This window comes from Leuciscus leuciscus (assembly GCF_965113295.1).
Source record: "Leuciscus leuciscus genome assembly, chromosome: 4".
NCBI lineage: Eukaryota > Metazoa > Chordata > Actinopteri > Cypriniformes > Leuciscidae > Leuciscus > Leuciscus leuciscus.
In genome coordinates this window covers 49,160,458-49,176,432 of record NC_138728.1, presented here as the reverse complement: position 1 = coordinate 49,176,432, position 15,975 = coordinate 49,160,458, and the positions used below count along the sequence as shown (strand labels likewise).

Here is a 15,975-nt window from a genome sequence, read left to right as displayed (position 1 = left end):
CGGTGTCTGTAGCTTTACACTGCAAAAACTCAAAATCTTGCCAAGTATATTTTTCTAATTACTAGTCAAAATATCTCATCACACTTAATATAAGACAAAATCACCTAAAGACCAAGATTTAAGTGAGATAACGGAGCTTGTTTTTAGACAGTGCATCTTGAATATCTTGTTAAGTGAATCTGTCTTGAAAATATCTTGTTTTGAGTCATATCTCAGATGAAACAAGCTTTTTTGACATGTCATAAGGTTTTTAAGCTGCTGTGTTATTTGTAAAAGATGAATCGTCTTATTTCAAGAAATAGACTTGACTTGAATTGAGACAACAAATCTGCTTTATTGAAAACTGTAGGTCAACATGCCAAACTCACAACTCACAATGCAGAGTACAGCGAGTACGTATAATATTTATATATAGACAGCAAAAAAACTTAATTTATTTACGTATAAACTTTACCGACGTACAAATTTGTACATATTCCTATTTAACTTAAAATCGTGGCATTAATGTTTTTACTCTATTGCATTCAATTGTCTTATTAATGACATTTTCAGTCACATTTATTAATACAGTTTAACGTTACTCATAAATAATAACATTTCGCTCTGTTCGTGCTTCTGCTGCAAACTCGTTTTGGAGGATTAGCCTACGTTTTAAACAAGAAAACACTCTAAAACCTTAAAAATACCTTCTTTAATCGTTTAACCATTTTGTAATATTTGGTTTATTACCGTGAGACACAAAAAAACACAACATAAATTCACAAAAGACATCAATTTTATTTGATTGGTGTAATCCAAATCTTTAGAATCCATGCGTTGTTTGCAAGAAACAGATCCAAATTCAGCCCTTTATCCAGCGATCTTCATCATTTCTCTCAGCAGAGAGAGACCGTAAACGTCAAATCCCGGCATCCCGCGCTCGATTGAATTCAAATTCAAAAATTGCGCCCGAAGCGTTACGACATGTTTTACGGCAGCGATATCAAACGCTCATTGGCTCTCGCATGCTTCGTCACAGATTGCGACATGCCGTGTTTAAGTTTGTGTACATTTGAAACGGAGAAGCGCGCGCGCCTTCACAGAGCGAACAGCGAACCGAAACCGGATTAACATTTTCATGGATTAATAACTTAAATTCTGCTCTGTAACGTTACCTCATACAAAACTATTATATACTGCCAGAGAGGACTGCGACACATCGTCATGTGAACGACTTTTGGTACCGGTTTTGACATTTTCTCACTAAATAAATTATTGTGATTAAACGTGTAACGTTATGTCTGTTTTCTTTCTTTATAATTGTAGCCTAACCTTACGTAGTTTTAAGAAATGGTTAGGGGTAGGGTTAGGATTATTGGCTCAAACTATCTTTTAATGCTATATTGTTAACAGAGTTGGGGAGTAACGGAATACATGTAACGGCGTTATGTAATCAGGATACAAAAATCCAGTAACTGTAATTCGTTACAGTTACGTCAAAAAACGTAGTAATCAGATTATAGTTACATTTTGAAAAAAGGGGGAATACTTTCAGGATTACAATGGTTTAATTTAAAACTTAATAAATCAGTATTTTGGCATAATAACACTATATTAAGCGCTGCTTGATTATACAGTAGTTCCTGGTTCTGTTGCCAGTAATGACTCGCGTGTGCCACCCGCTGGTGCGTGTGCAAATAACAGCTTTCTACAATCTCCTCAGACGCTGAATGAATCACTGCTGCCAGTAGAAACGATGCCCGCGGGACAAAAACGCTTTCAATTCATGGAAACTCCGCTGACATTTTGTTTTCAAAAAAAAAATGCAAACAACATGGTTGTACCAAAATGTCCTTTCTTAATCTCTTCTCACTTAACAGGATGTTCGCTGCCTAGGTAACGAACTCCCACTGCCAACGCCCCAAGTTTAGTCAGGCAAATTAAGAAAGATCACGGCTTTAGTCAACATGTAGCCTAGGCCTATTTTATAATAAACTAATATTTAGTTTTTTCCTTGTACATGTTAGTTAAAAATAAAACAAAAATAATCTGTAATACCATACAGTAGCCACTAGATGTCTGTATAGCCCTTTATATAAATATGCAGGGCTGTGTGTTCCCAAGTTGTGGAAATGAGACATGATTGCTTAGTTTTAATAAGTTTTTAGCTACAACATAGTTACTTACAGCTATAAGACATTTTCTTAAATAGTTTATATTTTGCAAATATTTTACACCGGACCAAATTCTTAATAAAAAAAAGGTTTTCAAAAAAATTATATTTCTTCTTGCTTGACTTTATTTATATATGTGGCCTTGAAGTAATCCAAAAGTAATCAGATTACATTACTTTCATATTGTGGTACTTGGATTACGTTACTGAATACTTTTTTTATGAAGTAATTTGTAACTGTAACGGAATACATTTTTAAAGTAACCCTCCCAAGTCTGATTGTTAATAAAACTGCCATTTCCCTACACATATGTCCATTACGTTTTATCCTTTTAATATTGTCTATAAAATGGCTATGTTTAGGTGTGGGAGTAACGTTATAGGGTTAAGGGATCTTACATTTATAATCTGTAAAATGTTCTACTATGTTTTCATATTGCAGTTCCATAAATACTGTGAGCCAAAATGTTGAGAAAAATTAAGCTGTTTCCCTTTTATGCAGTACTCTGGGACTTTTTGGTGTTTAAATAATAAAAAAAAAAAGGTTAAATGCAAGTCTATTTTTCACTTTTTCTGTCTAGGAAACAGTAGTTAATGTCTTGAATCTAGTAGGTAAAATGTCTTGAATCTAGAACAGTATTACTTTTGTTGAGCTTACAATAAGGTAAATACACTTAAGATGATGACAGGATGGTAAATTATGGCTTATTATGGTAAAAGAGCACGGCCTAATACGAGTCAGGAATGCTAACTTCAAGACATTTTGTCTCAAAAATGCCAGTTTCCAATCTTATTTCAAGTTGGTGGTGACTTAAATCTAGAACAGTGTAACAATTCTAGAACTAAAAATTAGTTAAATACACTTGAAACAAACAGGATGACCAAAAAAAAATTGCTACTTTTGAGGGGAAAATACTATTTTTGAGCATGACAAGCTTATTATGAGACACAAAACATCACAATACTAGTAAAATATAGCTAAAAATTAGTTTTCCCAGCTAATTTCAAGATCACTCATATCTTGTAAGGCTTAAATATAATTCTTATTTCAAGAAATCTTACCAAGAAAATTTTCACTTGTTCCATTGGCAGATTTTTTTTGCTTATTACAAGCAAAAATATCTTGTATTAATTTTTTTTTGCTTATTTTTGGAGTGGCCTTTTTTCCAGTGTAAATACTAATGAGGAGGAGAAAGGCAGCGCAAGGTGGAGGGTGGGTGTGGCCTTGACCATCTTGCGCAACGGTACCATGCATGTTTGTTTATGTTGGATATATTGCAATGGCACGAAGACACGCAGTCGTTCAAGCATTTCAGTTTGATCCAGAATCTGATCCAGATGGAGAAGCAACGGATGAAGAAGTTGCAACTCAGCGGCTCCAGCAGGACGTTTCCGAATGGTTAGTTTAAAATATGATGTCTGGATACGGTACTTTATTCGGATGGTTTACAGTTATCATCATGTAGCTAACGCGAACCTACTGTTGCCTTTTCATAAGAGATCTGTAACGTCTGTAATTTATCTTATTACAATTACATCAAGCTCTGCTATTTTGAAATGCGGATATCGCGCGCGCCATATAACCAACAGGAAAACGGTTATCCATATAACAAAGAAATGTACAACACTCGCGTTACAGTATGTGTAACTTGATGCTGTCTACCTTTACATTAGCAAGTAACTGCATAGATGCATAGCTAATGTGACAGGGAGACACAGCCTACGTGTAAGAAGCTAGGTAACCATAAACAGTAAAGCAACACACTTATACAGGTCCTTCTCAATAAATTAGCATATTGTGATAAAGTTCATTATTTTCCATAATGTAATGATAAAAATTTAACTTTCATATATTTTAGATTCATTGCACACCAACTGAAATATTTCAGGTCTTTTATTGTTTTAATACTGATGATTTTGGCATACAGCTCATGAAAACCCAAAATTCCTGTCTCAATAAATTAGCATATCATGAAAAGGTTCTCTAAACGAGCTATTAACCTAATCATCTGAATTCACTAATTAACTCTAAACACCTGCAAAAGATTCCTGAGGCTTTTAAAAACTCCCAGCCTGGTTCATTACTCAAAACCGCAATCATGGGTAAGACTGCTGACCAGACCCACATGGAAAGAATCTATATGAGGATATATGCGCATATATGAAACCTATATGCAGTTTATATGCACATATATGCTGCATATATACAGCATATATGCACATATATGATAATATATATGCTGCATATATGCGTATATATGCCACATATAGGCATAATTGAGGTGCATATATGTGCATATACAGGCCATATAGGTCTCCTGTATTGCTTCTTTATATATACATATAAGCCCTATATGTACATACAAGATTTGTCTCCTATAGCTCATGGCAGGATGGTCATTTTGTAGCTCATATCTCACTTTGGAAACTGTCATACATGATGCCTAGCTCAGATAGGCACATCTATCAATTCGAAGCTCACGGAGCTGAGATCAAAAAGATAAAAAAAAAAATTTAAAAAAAATTCTGTTCAGTTTTTTGTCTTATTTTTGTTCTTGTACTATTTGATTGTTCTTAAGTAAATAAATAATGTAAATTTCTACATTTTGGGGTTTTATTTATGTTGCCTACACTGTAAAAAAAAGTGTAGCCTACTTTTACAGGTAATGGTCTGTATTTTTTTTACAGAATTTTACCGTTTTGTCATTATAGTGAATGCCTGTTATTTTACAGATATTTGCTGTAATTTAAAGGTCCACTATTAAATTTACAGGTAATTGCTTGTATTTTGGTTTTACATCAATTTACGTTTTTTAAGGAACTTGTCTGTATTTTTACAAAGTAATATTTTACAGATTTTTTTCTGTGAAATTAGAAAACAAAGAAAAGAAGGTATAACTGCAGAAATCTGCATCTATTCAATATGTTGTCCTTACAGATTATTAAGCATGTGGGGGTTAAAGTGAGGTTTTTTTTAAGGTTAAATAATAGTATTTGTACATACAGCCTACCCTACATAGGCTACAGTAGACCTGTATTGAATTGTTTTTAGGCTATAGTCTTTTAATCTTGTCTTGCAAATAGATGCTCATTTTGATCATTATTTCATTGTCTTATTCTCCCATAATTTCATGTATATTTTATTAATATAGAGGTGTAACCAAGATGGCGGCGCGAGTACATCGCGAGGCTCGCGGTCTCTCCAGATTCTGCAATTTAGCAGTATTTTTCTTGCTCATTTCGGGTCTGTTCGTGCAGAACAGTTGTGCCTTAACATCGTACACCCAAGGTGAGCTTTTGGATATTGGTTTGCGAATTTCCGACAGTTTTATGAACAACCTTCGACTCCTTCCTGAGATCGCCAAAACACCCGAGGCTATGCACTCTGCCCGGCCGGGCGGAAGTGCTCGCAGGCGGCGTCGAGATCGTAAACAAAGGCGGGGGAAGCGCGGAGGACTAAGAGCTAAGCTAAAGCTAACACCACACCGGCTCTCTTTACCCAGCATTTTCCTTGCCAATGTACGATCGCTGTTGAACAAAATGGAGGAGATTCGACTCAACATCACATACAGCAAGAGACTTTTGAACTGTAATGTTCTAATTTTCACGGAAACATGGTTAAACAGCGGAATACCGGACAACGCTATTGAGCTAGCGGGACGCCATACATTCCGGGCGGATAGAACATTAGATGGCTCCGGTAAGACCAGAGGTGGTGGATTGTGCATTTACATTAACAAAGCTTGGTGCACAAACTCTGCTATTGTTGGGAGACATTGTTCAGCTAACCTTGAGTTTCTCATGGTTAAATGTAGACCGTTTTATCTACCGCGGGAGTTCACTTCCACTATTATAACTGCAGCCTATATTCCCCCGGATGCTGATGCCAAGTTTGCTATGAAAGAACTTCACGCAGCCATCAGTAAACAACAGACCGTTCACCCGGAAGCTGCGTTTATTGTTGCGGGTGATTTTAATCATTCAAACTTAAAGTCAGTGCTACCGAAATTTCACCAGCATGTTTCCTGTCACACCAGAGGAAACAAAACCTTAGACCATGTTTACACAAACATGGCTGGAGCTTACGTCGCGACACCCCTCCCCCACCTGGGACAGTCAGATCACCTTTCTTTGTTCCTCACCCCCAAATATGCACCTCTCATCAATCGCGTGAAGCCATCAGTGAAGACCATCAAGGTGTGGCCTGTGGGGGCAGATTCCTCACTCCAGGAAAGGTTTCTACACACAGACTGGAGTATGTTTGCTTCTCAAGCCACCAGTGGCTCTCACACGGACATTGACTGCTACACCTCCTCTGTACTGGATTATATCAATACCACCATTGACAGTGTTACAACCCAGAAGCAGATCACCACATACCCAAATCAGAAGCCATGGATGAACAGGGAAGTGCGACTCCTATTGAAGACACGCAACACTGCCTTCAGATCAGGAGATGCACAAGCCTATAGCACATCCAGAGCAAATCTGAAAAGGGGCATCAAAGAGGCCAAGCACTGCTACAAGCTTAAGATAGAGGGACACTTTTCCAACGCTGACTCTCGGCGCATGTGGCAGGGCATTCAGGCCATCAGTGACTACAAACCCTCTCACTCCACCCCCGCAGCCACTGATGTCAACTTCCTGAACGAGCTAAATGACTTTTATGCTCGCTTTGAAAGAGACAACAGAGAAACTGCCACCAAGCTCAAATCCTCAGCTGACCACCCGCCGATCACACTCTCCTCCACAGATGTCTGCAATGCACTGAGCAGGATCAGCGCGCACAAGGCTGCTGGACCAGACAACATCCCTGGACGCGTACTCAGGGCATGTGCGGAGCAGCTCGCTGGGGTTTTTACAGACATTTTCAACCTGTCTCTTGCCCAAGCAGCTGTACCAACATGCTTTAAATGCACTTCCATTGTGCCAGTGCCAAAACACTCCACCCCGAAGTGCCTTAACGACTACCGCCCTGTAGCACTCACACCCATCGTAATGAAGTGCTTTGAGCGGCTGGTCCTGGCACACCTAAAAGACTCTCTTCCATCCACATTGGACTCACACCAGTTTGCCTACCGTAGCAATAGGAGCACAGAGGATGCAGTTTCCATGGCACTGCACTCTGTGCTCACACATCTGGACAATAAGAACACTTATGCACGCATGCTGTTTGTTGACTTCAGCTCAGCATTCAACACTGTCATCCCAACTAAGTTAATAGCCAAACTTGGAGACCTGGGCATCAACACCTCCATGTGCAACTGGATTTTGGACTTTTTGACCAACAGACCCCAGAATGTTCGATCAGGCTCCAACTGCTCCACGTCCATCACACTCAACACTGGTGTACCACAGGGCTGTGTGCTAAGCCCGTTTCTCTACTCCCTCTTCACCTCCGACTGCAAGCCTGTGTACGGATCTAATTCCATCGTCAAGTTTGCGGACGACACTACGGTGATTGGTCTCATCAGCAACAACGATGAGACTGCCTATAGGGAGGAGATCAAGCACCTGGCCACATGGTGCACTGAAAATAACCAGCTCCTCAACACCACCAAAACGAAGGAGCTCATCGTGGACTTCAGGAAAGTGTCAAGAGGCACACACGACACCATCCACATCAATGGAATGGCTGTTGAGCGTGTCTCCAGTTTCAAGTTCCTGGGGACCCACATCTCGGCGGACATGACCTGGACAACCAACACCTCCAGCCTGGTCAAGAAGGCTCACCAGCGCCTTTTCTTCCTGAGGACACTGAGGAAGAATCAGCTTTCCTCCACTATCCTGGTGAACTTCTATCGCTGTGCAATAGAAAGCATCCTGACCAACTGTGCTACAGTGTGGTATGGGAGCTGTTCTGTTGCAGAGCGCAAGGCACTGCAGCGGGTGGTGAAAACCGCCCAGCGCATCACTGGGACTCCACTACCTGCCATCGAGCACATCCAGAGGAAACGCTGTCTGCATCGAGCTCGCAGCATTCTTAAGGACTCCTCTCACCCAGCCCACAGACTGTTTTCTCTCCTGCCCTCCGGCAGGCGTTTCAGGTGCCTCCGGACCAGGACCAGCAGACTAAAGAACAGTTTTTTCCCCAGAGCTGTCTCTTTATTAAACTCTAACCCTCATTGATCCCACTCCCCTCATATACTGATTGACTCTCCTCTCCCTCCTCACACCTGCCTCCATTTTGTTATTTGCAATACTATAATGTTCATTTGCACTGCTGACTGTTATTATAGAAACAACTGTTTACATATGCATCTTGCACTACTACCTTGACTGGAATATGCTTAATTTGCACTGCCGACTGTTTATTTACAGTACCGACTGTTTACATATACATTTGCAATACCGTACTTTAACTGTAATATGCAATTACTTCCACTGCACTTTCACTCGGATAGCTTCTGTCCAAACTTTATTTGCACTACTTTAAATCCATTGTTATACTGCTCATTTTAGCCTAACTTATACATATATCTATTTGTAAAATTCTGTTTATAGTAATAGCCATCTGTATATTATGCTCACATTCTGTTTATAGTAACACCCATCTGTATATATATTCATAGTACATATCTATCTGTAAAATTCTGTTTATAGTAATAGCCATCTGTATATTATGCTCACATTCTGTTTATAGTAACACCCATCTGTATATATATTCAGTACATATCTATCTGTAAAATTCTGTTTATAGTAATAGCCATCTGTATATTATGCTCACATTCTGTTTATAGTAACAGCCATCTGTATATATATTCATAGTACATATCTATCTGTAAAATTCTGTTTATAGTAACAGTCATCTGTATATTATATTCAGTACATATCTATCTGTAAAAATTCTGTTTATAGTAATAGCCATCTGTATACTATATTCAGTACATATCTAGCTGTAAATTCTGTTCACAGTAATAGTTATCTGTATATTATATTCATAGGACAAATCTATCTGTAAATTTTTGTTTATAATAGTATTCAACTCTATATTTATTCAGTACATATCCATGTTCTGCACTTATGGAACCACTGTATATCCTGCACTTGCTGCTATTGCACTTCTGGTTAGACCTAAACTGCATTTCGTTGCCTTGTACCTGTACTTGTGTAATGACAATAAAGTTGAATCTAATCTAATCTAATCTAATCTAATATTTTTCTAAATCTCCGTTGCTGCACATTCAGGGCTTTGTGTGTGTGTGTGTGTGTGTGCGCGCGCGCGCGCACGCGATGACGCAGATTCAAATTCGCCGCCATTACGTTTCCGCTGTTTAGTCCCGCCCACAACGGTCAGCTGATCAGTCGACTTTGGATCTGTATCAAGTGCAAGTGGGAGATTTGAATTCAGTCTACTCTCCTGAAGTGGATTGTGAGATTAACAGGGGTTCAATATGACACCTCATAATTCAAAGCAATCGTGTTCGTCGAGAGCAGCCGTGAGCAGGAGCCCTAGCTGTTGTCAGTTTGGATTCTTCGGAAATAGCACCCTTTTCAGTGAGCCTGGTTCGTCACAGCGGACATCATGCCAACCGATCACCGGCTGAGGTAAGAGTCTGCATGTGAACGATATTTTATATTACATTTGTGTTAAGTTTACGTTACAGTTTTCAAGCTAACATTAGCATTTTAAATGATGTTCAGTTAACTGGCGAGAGCTGGAGGCAAAACACTGAAAATGTAGCATGCATCTTTACATTTTCCATCTGTTTTAAGAAAGATCAGTTGAACCCACACCTCAAAAAATACCTAAAACAAGCTTTCGTAGACTTGTTATACATAAAGTACGTTTAATTGTGTATAAAATCTTTGTTAATACGCGATAGTATCTGTCAGTAAATCAATCTCTTAAATGGCGGGACATTTTTAAACACTGTCTGGAAGCTGAAAACTCTTCTCTTAAAAAATAGTAACCACGTTTTTGGCGGATTTTTATTACCATTTTTAATAACCACAGTTATACTACAAATAGGCCTAACGTTACCAAGGTTTTTTTTTTTTTTGGTTAAACCATAGTTAATTTTCATAAGGGTTCAGCAAATACTGAATTAGTATAAATTCAGCAAATACTGTACTTGTTGTTGATACAGGAAAACACATGAGGCTAGAATATGAACACCACATGATAAATTCCATATTCTGGCTGCATGCTTGCCAACACGTCAGTTGAGGTTTTGCATTGTCCCAGTGGAACATATTCTGACATATGCAAATGTAATACTGAGTTGTAAAAAAAAAAAAATATATATATATATATTTGTGATTTCAGGTCAAGTGGAAAGCAGAATGATCATGGCAAACAAGGTATGGGAAGAAGTAATTTAAAATATTGTAATGGCCGAGTCTTCTGATTCCATATGATTGCACTAAAAGTGGCAGAAAATTTAATTTGTTTTATACTATATTTTCCCATGTGAATATTCATTTGATCCTTGTGAGGCCACTGGAGCTGCACAAGGTTTGGTTTTGCTACAGTAAGACCACGATTGTGTTAGATTCCACCCATCTATTATTATTATTTTTTTGTATTGTAACTAGGCTCTGTCATTTAGAAACATGGGTTTTCCTATCACTTATAATGACATATATCTCTACCTTTCATTCCAGCCAGAGGATCTGACGGTTGCTGCTCGCATCTCAGCCTACCTGATGGAAAATTCTTGCTGGATGAATGACCTTCACCTTCAATTCAACCTTGCCAAGACAAAACTGCTTATGGTTTCACTTTCAGCCAAACCATGCGATCCTGCTGATTTGCCTTATACAACACCAGAAAGATCCGGCCCTTCCTATCGGAGCCACACAACTCCTTGTCTAAGCTCTTGTTCTATCCAGACTGGACTATTGTAATGCTCTCCTGGCAGGCCTTCCAGCATCAGTCAAACCTCTGCAACTGATCCAGATGCTGCAGCAAGACCTAAACTCACTGCTTCAGATCTATGTGTCTCCAGAAGCTTGTGTTCTGCAAGTGAACGGCGCCTTGTGGTGCCATCATCCCAAAGAGACACAAAACCACTTTCACTGACCTTTACCTGGACTGTTCCCTGCTGGTGGGATGACCTGCCCAACTTAACACATTTTCAAGAAACTGCTAAAGATCCATCTTTTCATAAACACTTGACCCAATAATACTAAATCTTTGTTTTAATAATAAATAAATAAACTTGTATACTGTGCTACACTAACTGGGACTTGTCACTGCACTTGTTGCTTCTATTGTTCTCTTAATTTTTAAGTCACTTTGGATAAAATGTAATTGTAAATGTGTAAAATAAGTTATATTAGAGTATAAAGGCATACAGCAATTGCCTTTTAATGTAGATATTTTTACATGTTCTAAATTATATACTAAGATTGTATTTCCTATCATTCACATATCTTGATGTTCAGTGTTTGTTTAATGAGTAATACTGTAAATGTGCAGGTATTTTGTACTTATACGTTTAATTAATTTAACAGAAATTGACTGTACATTTGCTATTATTAAGTACTTAATTAGAGATTGGTCAAAGTTGTGAAATTGGAAATGCCTTAACTGTAAATATACAAACTTTGAATTTGAATTTATGTATTTAATGCATTTTTATACATAACTTCATAGTTATTATACACAGGAAAAACTATATATTAAAAGATAATTACTGTAGATAGACAGCATTATTATAAAATAACTTTATAAAACCCTAAATTTACAGTTTAACTTGAAAGTTAAATGTTTTTTTTTAAATGTAATTTGACATCATTTATCCGTTTTTCCACGGTTTAATAAGCCATTATCAACAGTAATGTACTGTAATTTAATAAATTTTGACTGTAAAGTCAATTCTGTATTTTCACTGTTTTTGCCTGTAATTTTGTGAAATGGTTATTTGCTGTAATTTAACGGAATCCGTCTGGAAACTTTGCTGCCAGAGATTTACCGTTTGTATACGGGATTTTTTTTTTTTTACAGTGTAGGCCTAGTAGCTATGGATTTTAATAATTTTACTAATATATAGTAGGTAAACATATAGGTGCATATATAGGTGAACATATAGGTGCATATATATGTGAACATATAGGTGAGCATATATAGGTGAACATGTAGGTGCATATATGTACATATAATATAGGAAAACGGCCAATTTTATATATGTCACATATATTAAAAACATATATCAAAACATATATTAAAACATATATGTTTATATAGGTTCTTTCCATGTGGGGAAGGCCATCATTGACACCCTCAAGCAAGAGGGTAAGACACAGAAAGAAATTTCTGAACGAATAGGCTGTTCCCAGAGTGCTGTATCAAGGCACCTCAGTGGGAAGTCTGTGGGAAGGAAAAAGTGTGGCAAAAAACGCTGCACAACGAGAAGAGGTGACCGGACCATGAGGAAGATTGTGGAGAAGGACCGATTCCAGACCTTGGGGGACCTGCGGAAGCAGTGGACTGAGTCTGGAGTAGAAACATCCAGAGCCACCGTGCACAGGCGTGTGCAGGAAATGGGCTACAGGTGCCGCATTCCCAAGGTCAAGCCACTTTTGAACCAGAAACAGCGGCAGAAGCGCCTGATCTGGGCTACAGAGAAGCAGCACTGGACTGTTGCTCAGTGGTTGCTCAAATTTTGCATGTCATTCGGAAATCAAGGTGCCAGAGTCTGGAGGAAGACTGGGGAGAAGGAAATGCCAAAATGCCTGAAGTCCAGTGTCAAGTACCCACAGTCAGTGATGGTCTGGGGTGCCATGTCAGATGCTGGTGTTGGTCCACTGTGTTTTATCAAGGGCAGGGTCAATGCAGCTAGCTATCAGGAGATTTTGGAGCACTCCATGCTTCCATCTGCTGAAAAGCTTTATGGAGATGAAGATTTCATTCTTCAGCATGACCTGGCACCTGCTCACAGTGCCAAAACCACTGGTAAATGGTTTACTGACCATGGTATTACTGTGCTCAATTGGCATGCCAACTCTTCTGACCTGAACCCCATAGAGCATCTGTGGGATATTGTGAAGAGAAAGTTGAGAGACGCAAGACCCAACACTCTGGATGAGCTTAAGGCCGCTATCGAAGCATCCTGGGCCGCCATAACACCTCAGCAGTGCCACAGGCTGATTACGGCCATGCCACGCCGCATTGAAGCAGTCATTTCTGCAAAAAGGATTCCCGACCAAGTATTGAGTGCATAACTGAACATAATTATTTGAAGGTTGACTTTTTTTGTATTAAAAACACTTTTCTTTTATTGGTCGGATGAAATATGCTAATTTATTGAGACAGGAATTTTGGGTTTTCATGAGCTGTATGCCAAAATCATCAGTATTAAAACAATAAAAGACCTGAAATATTTCAGTTGGTGTGCAATGAATCTAAAATATATGAAAGTTTAATTTTTATCATTACATTAGGGAAAATAATGAACTTTATCACAATATGCTAATTTATTGAGAAGGACCTGTATATATATATATATATATATATACATACATATAATAATAATAATGACTATAATACAATTCATATAATACAAATATAATAAATTGTAATGTTTAAAAAGACACAATAACTGTGCTTTCTGAGACAAACTGCTTATGAACAATCATATATTAAATAATGCTCAGTAGTGGTGAATCCTATTCTTAAGGAAGTTTAGTGTGCAGCCATATTGCTCAGAAATGATTTAGGTACTTGCCACTTTATTCTTCTGTGTAATTGTATCTATTGTCTCTTTCCTTTGTATAAATGTACTCATTTTCTCTTTCCTCACAGAGCCACAAAAAACCTCAGTGACGAAGACACTAGAGAAACAACAAGGTGCAACCATCATTTCTTTATTATAGAGGTCTTCAGACTTTATGAAAAACATGATCATTTAGTCTTTGCTGTCTTTTTCCCTATTTCTTAAAGGCTCAACTGCAGACGATAGAGAAGCTACTCTTCATGATTACACAGACACCAGTATCAGACTGAAGGACAATTTAAAACAGGACTACGAGCGGATATTAGTTGGTAATTCAGAGACGGGTCATCAGGAATACCTGAACGATATCTACACTGATTTATATGTGGTGGAGAATGAGACTGGAGGAAGAGTGAATGACCATGAAGTTATACAGATCGAATCAAATCACAACCAACTGACTGCCAAGGAGACGGCAATCAAGTGTAATGACATGTTTAAACGAAACAAAAAAGTACTGACGATGGGGATCGCAGGAGTTGGAAAAACTGTCTCTGTCAATAAATTCATCCTTGACTGGGTTGAAGGAAAAGACAATCAGGATATAACCTTCATTTTTCCTCTGCCATTCCGTGAGCTAAACCTGATTAAAGAGAACCGCAGTCTCATGGAACTGCTTCACGAACACTTCTTTAGTGATCCTAAAGAACTACCTTCTCTTCCTAAAGGTGATGGTAAAGTCTTGTTCATTTTTGATGGACTGGATGAATGTCGCTTCCCTTTGAGCTTTAAAGAGGGTGGCAAATTTACAGATGTTCACAAAAAAACAACAGTGAGTAAGATAATAACAAGCCTCATCAAGGCACATCTGGTTCCCTCTGCTCTCATCTGGATCACATCCAGACCAGCAGCAGCCAGTCTGATACCCCGAAACTACATTGATCAAGTGACAGAGGTGCGAGGATTTAACGATGAGCAGAAAGAGCAATACTTCAAAAATAACAGCAGTCCTGAGGTTGCTGGAAACCTCATCAGTCACATCAAGAAATCCAGGAGTCTTTACATCATGTGCCACATCCCCGTCTTCTGCTGGATCTCTCTTATTGTTCTTCAGCCTCTACTGGCTCAAGAGAGCAATGACAAAACTCCCACAACTCTCACAGGGATGTACACAAGCTTCTTAATTTCTCAGAAGCAACAGATGGAAGAAAAATACTGTGATGAGCCCGAACCTAATTCCAATGCAGTGTCTTTTGATCAGATTATTCTGAAGCTTGGGAAACTGGCCTTTCAACAGCTGGAGAAAGGAAACCTGATTTTCTACAAAAAAGATCTTGAGGAATGTGGACTAGATGTCAGTGAAGGGTCAGTGTACTCTGGGTTATGCACTCGAATGTTTCAGGAGGAAAGGGCTGTTTCAGCCAGAAGTGTTTACAGCTTCGTACATCTCAGCGTACAGGAATTCCTTGCTGCTCTTTATGTGTTTATGATGGGCAAAGATGAGAAAGCTGACCTATTTCTTCAATCCTGGAGAGAAAAACTGACATGGAAACGGTCCAAAAAGCCACTGTTTAAGCTTTATAATGCTGCAGTCAAGAAAGCTTTACAGAGTGAGAACGGACACCTGGACCTTTTCCTCCGGTTCCTCCTGGGTCTGGAGTCCGATCAGAGTGACCTGAAGGGACTACTGCCAGGACTGGAACAGAAAACAGGGGACATGAAAAAAACTGTTGACTATATCAAAAAGAAAATAGAGAAGGAGGAATCAGTAGAGAGGACCATCAATCTCTTCCACTGTCTGAGTGAACTGAAATATAACTTTGTGGAGGAGATCCAGGAGACTCTGAGCTCAGGAAAACTTTCAGCACAGAATCTGTCCTCTGCTCAATGGTCTGGTCTGGTGTTTGTGCTCCTGATGTCAGAAGAGACTCAAGAGATGTTTGAACTACAGAAATACAGAAGATCTGATGAAGCATTGATGACACTGCTGCCGGTGATCAGAAACACCAGAAGAGCACTGTAAGAGTCTCCTTTACATTCATTTATAAACACCGTTAGTCTTTTGTAATTGCCTTCATTTTAAATGGGTGACTTGCTGGCCTAGAATGTTCAGAAAAATGAATAAAAGTAATGTGTGTGAAAATAAATGCTGGTTTGATGTTT

General features: G+C 38.6%; 1 protein-coding gene and 1 long non-coding RNA gene across 3 annotated transcripts in view; both read left to right on the top strand.

Annotated features, from left to right (window-relative positions):
* LOC309496967 (NLR family CARD domain-containing protein 3-like) overlaps positions 1–15,975 on the top strand; it is a 291,539-nt gene that overhangs the window by 66,705 nt on the left and 208,859 nt on the right. Inside the window, exon 4 of one of the 2 annotated variants that reach the window (XM_082167163.1) lies at positions 14,040–15,831. The exons of the other annotated variant lie outside the window; for it this stretch is intronic. Within the exon in view, the coding sequence (XP_082023289.1) occupies positions 14,040–15,831 (1,792 nt within the window). The remainder of the gene's footprint in view (positions 1–14,039; positions 15,832–15,975) is intronic. 2 annotated transcript variants of the gene reach the window in all.
* Positions 9,414–11,893, top strand: LOC309497089. The gene is made up of 3 exons (XR_014205371.1): positions 9,414–9,700; positions 10,422–10,456; positions 10,760–11,893. It is a non-coding gene; the product is annotated as an uncharacterized lncRNA (long non-coding RNA).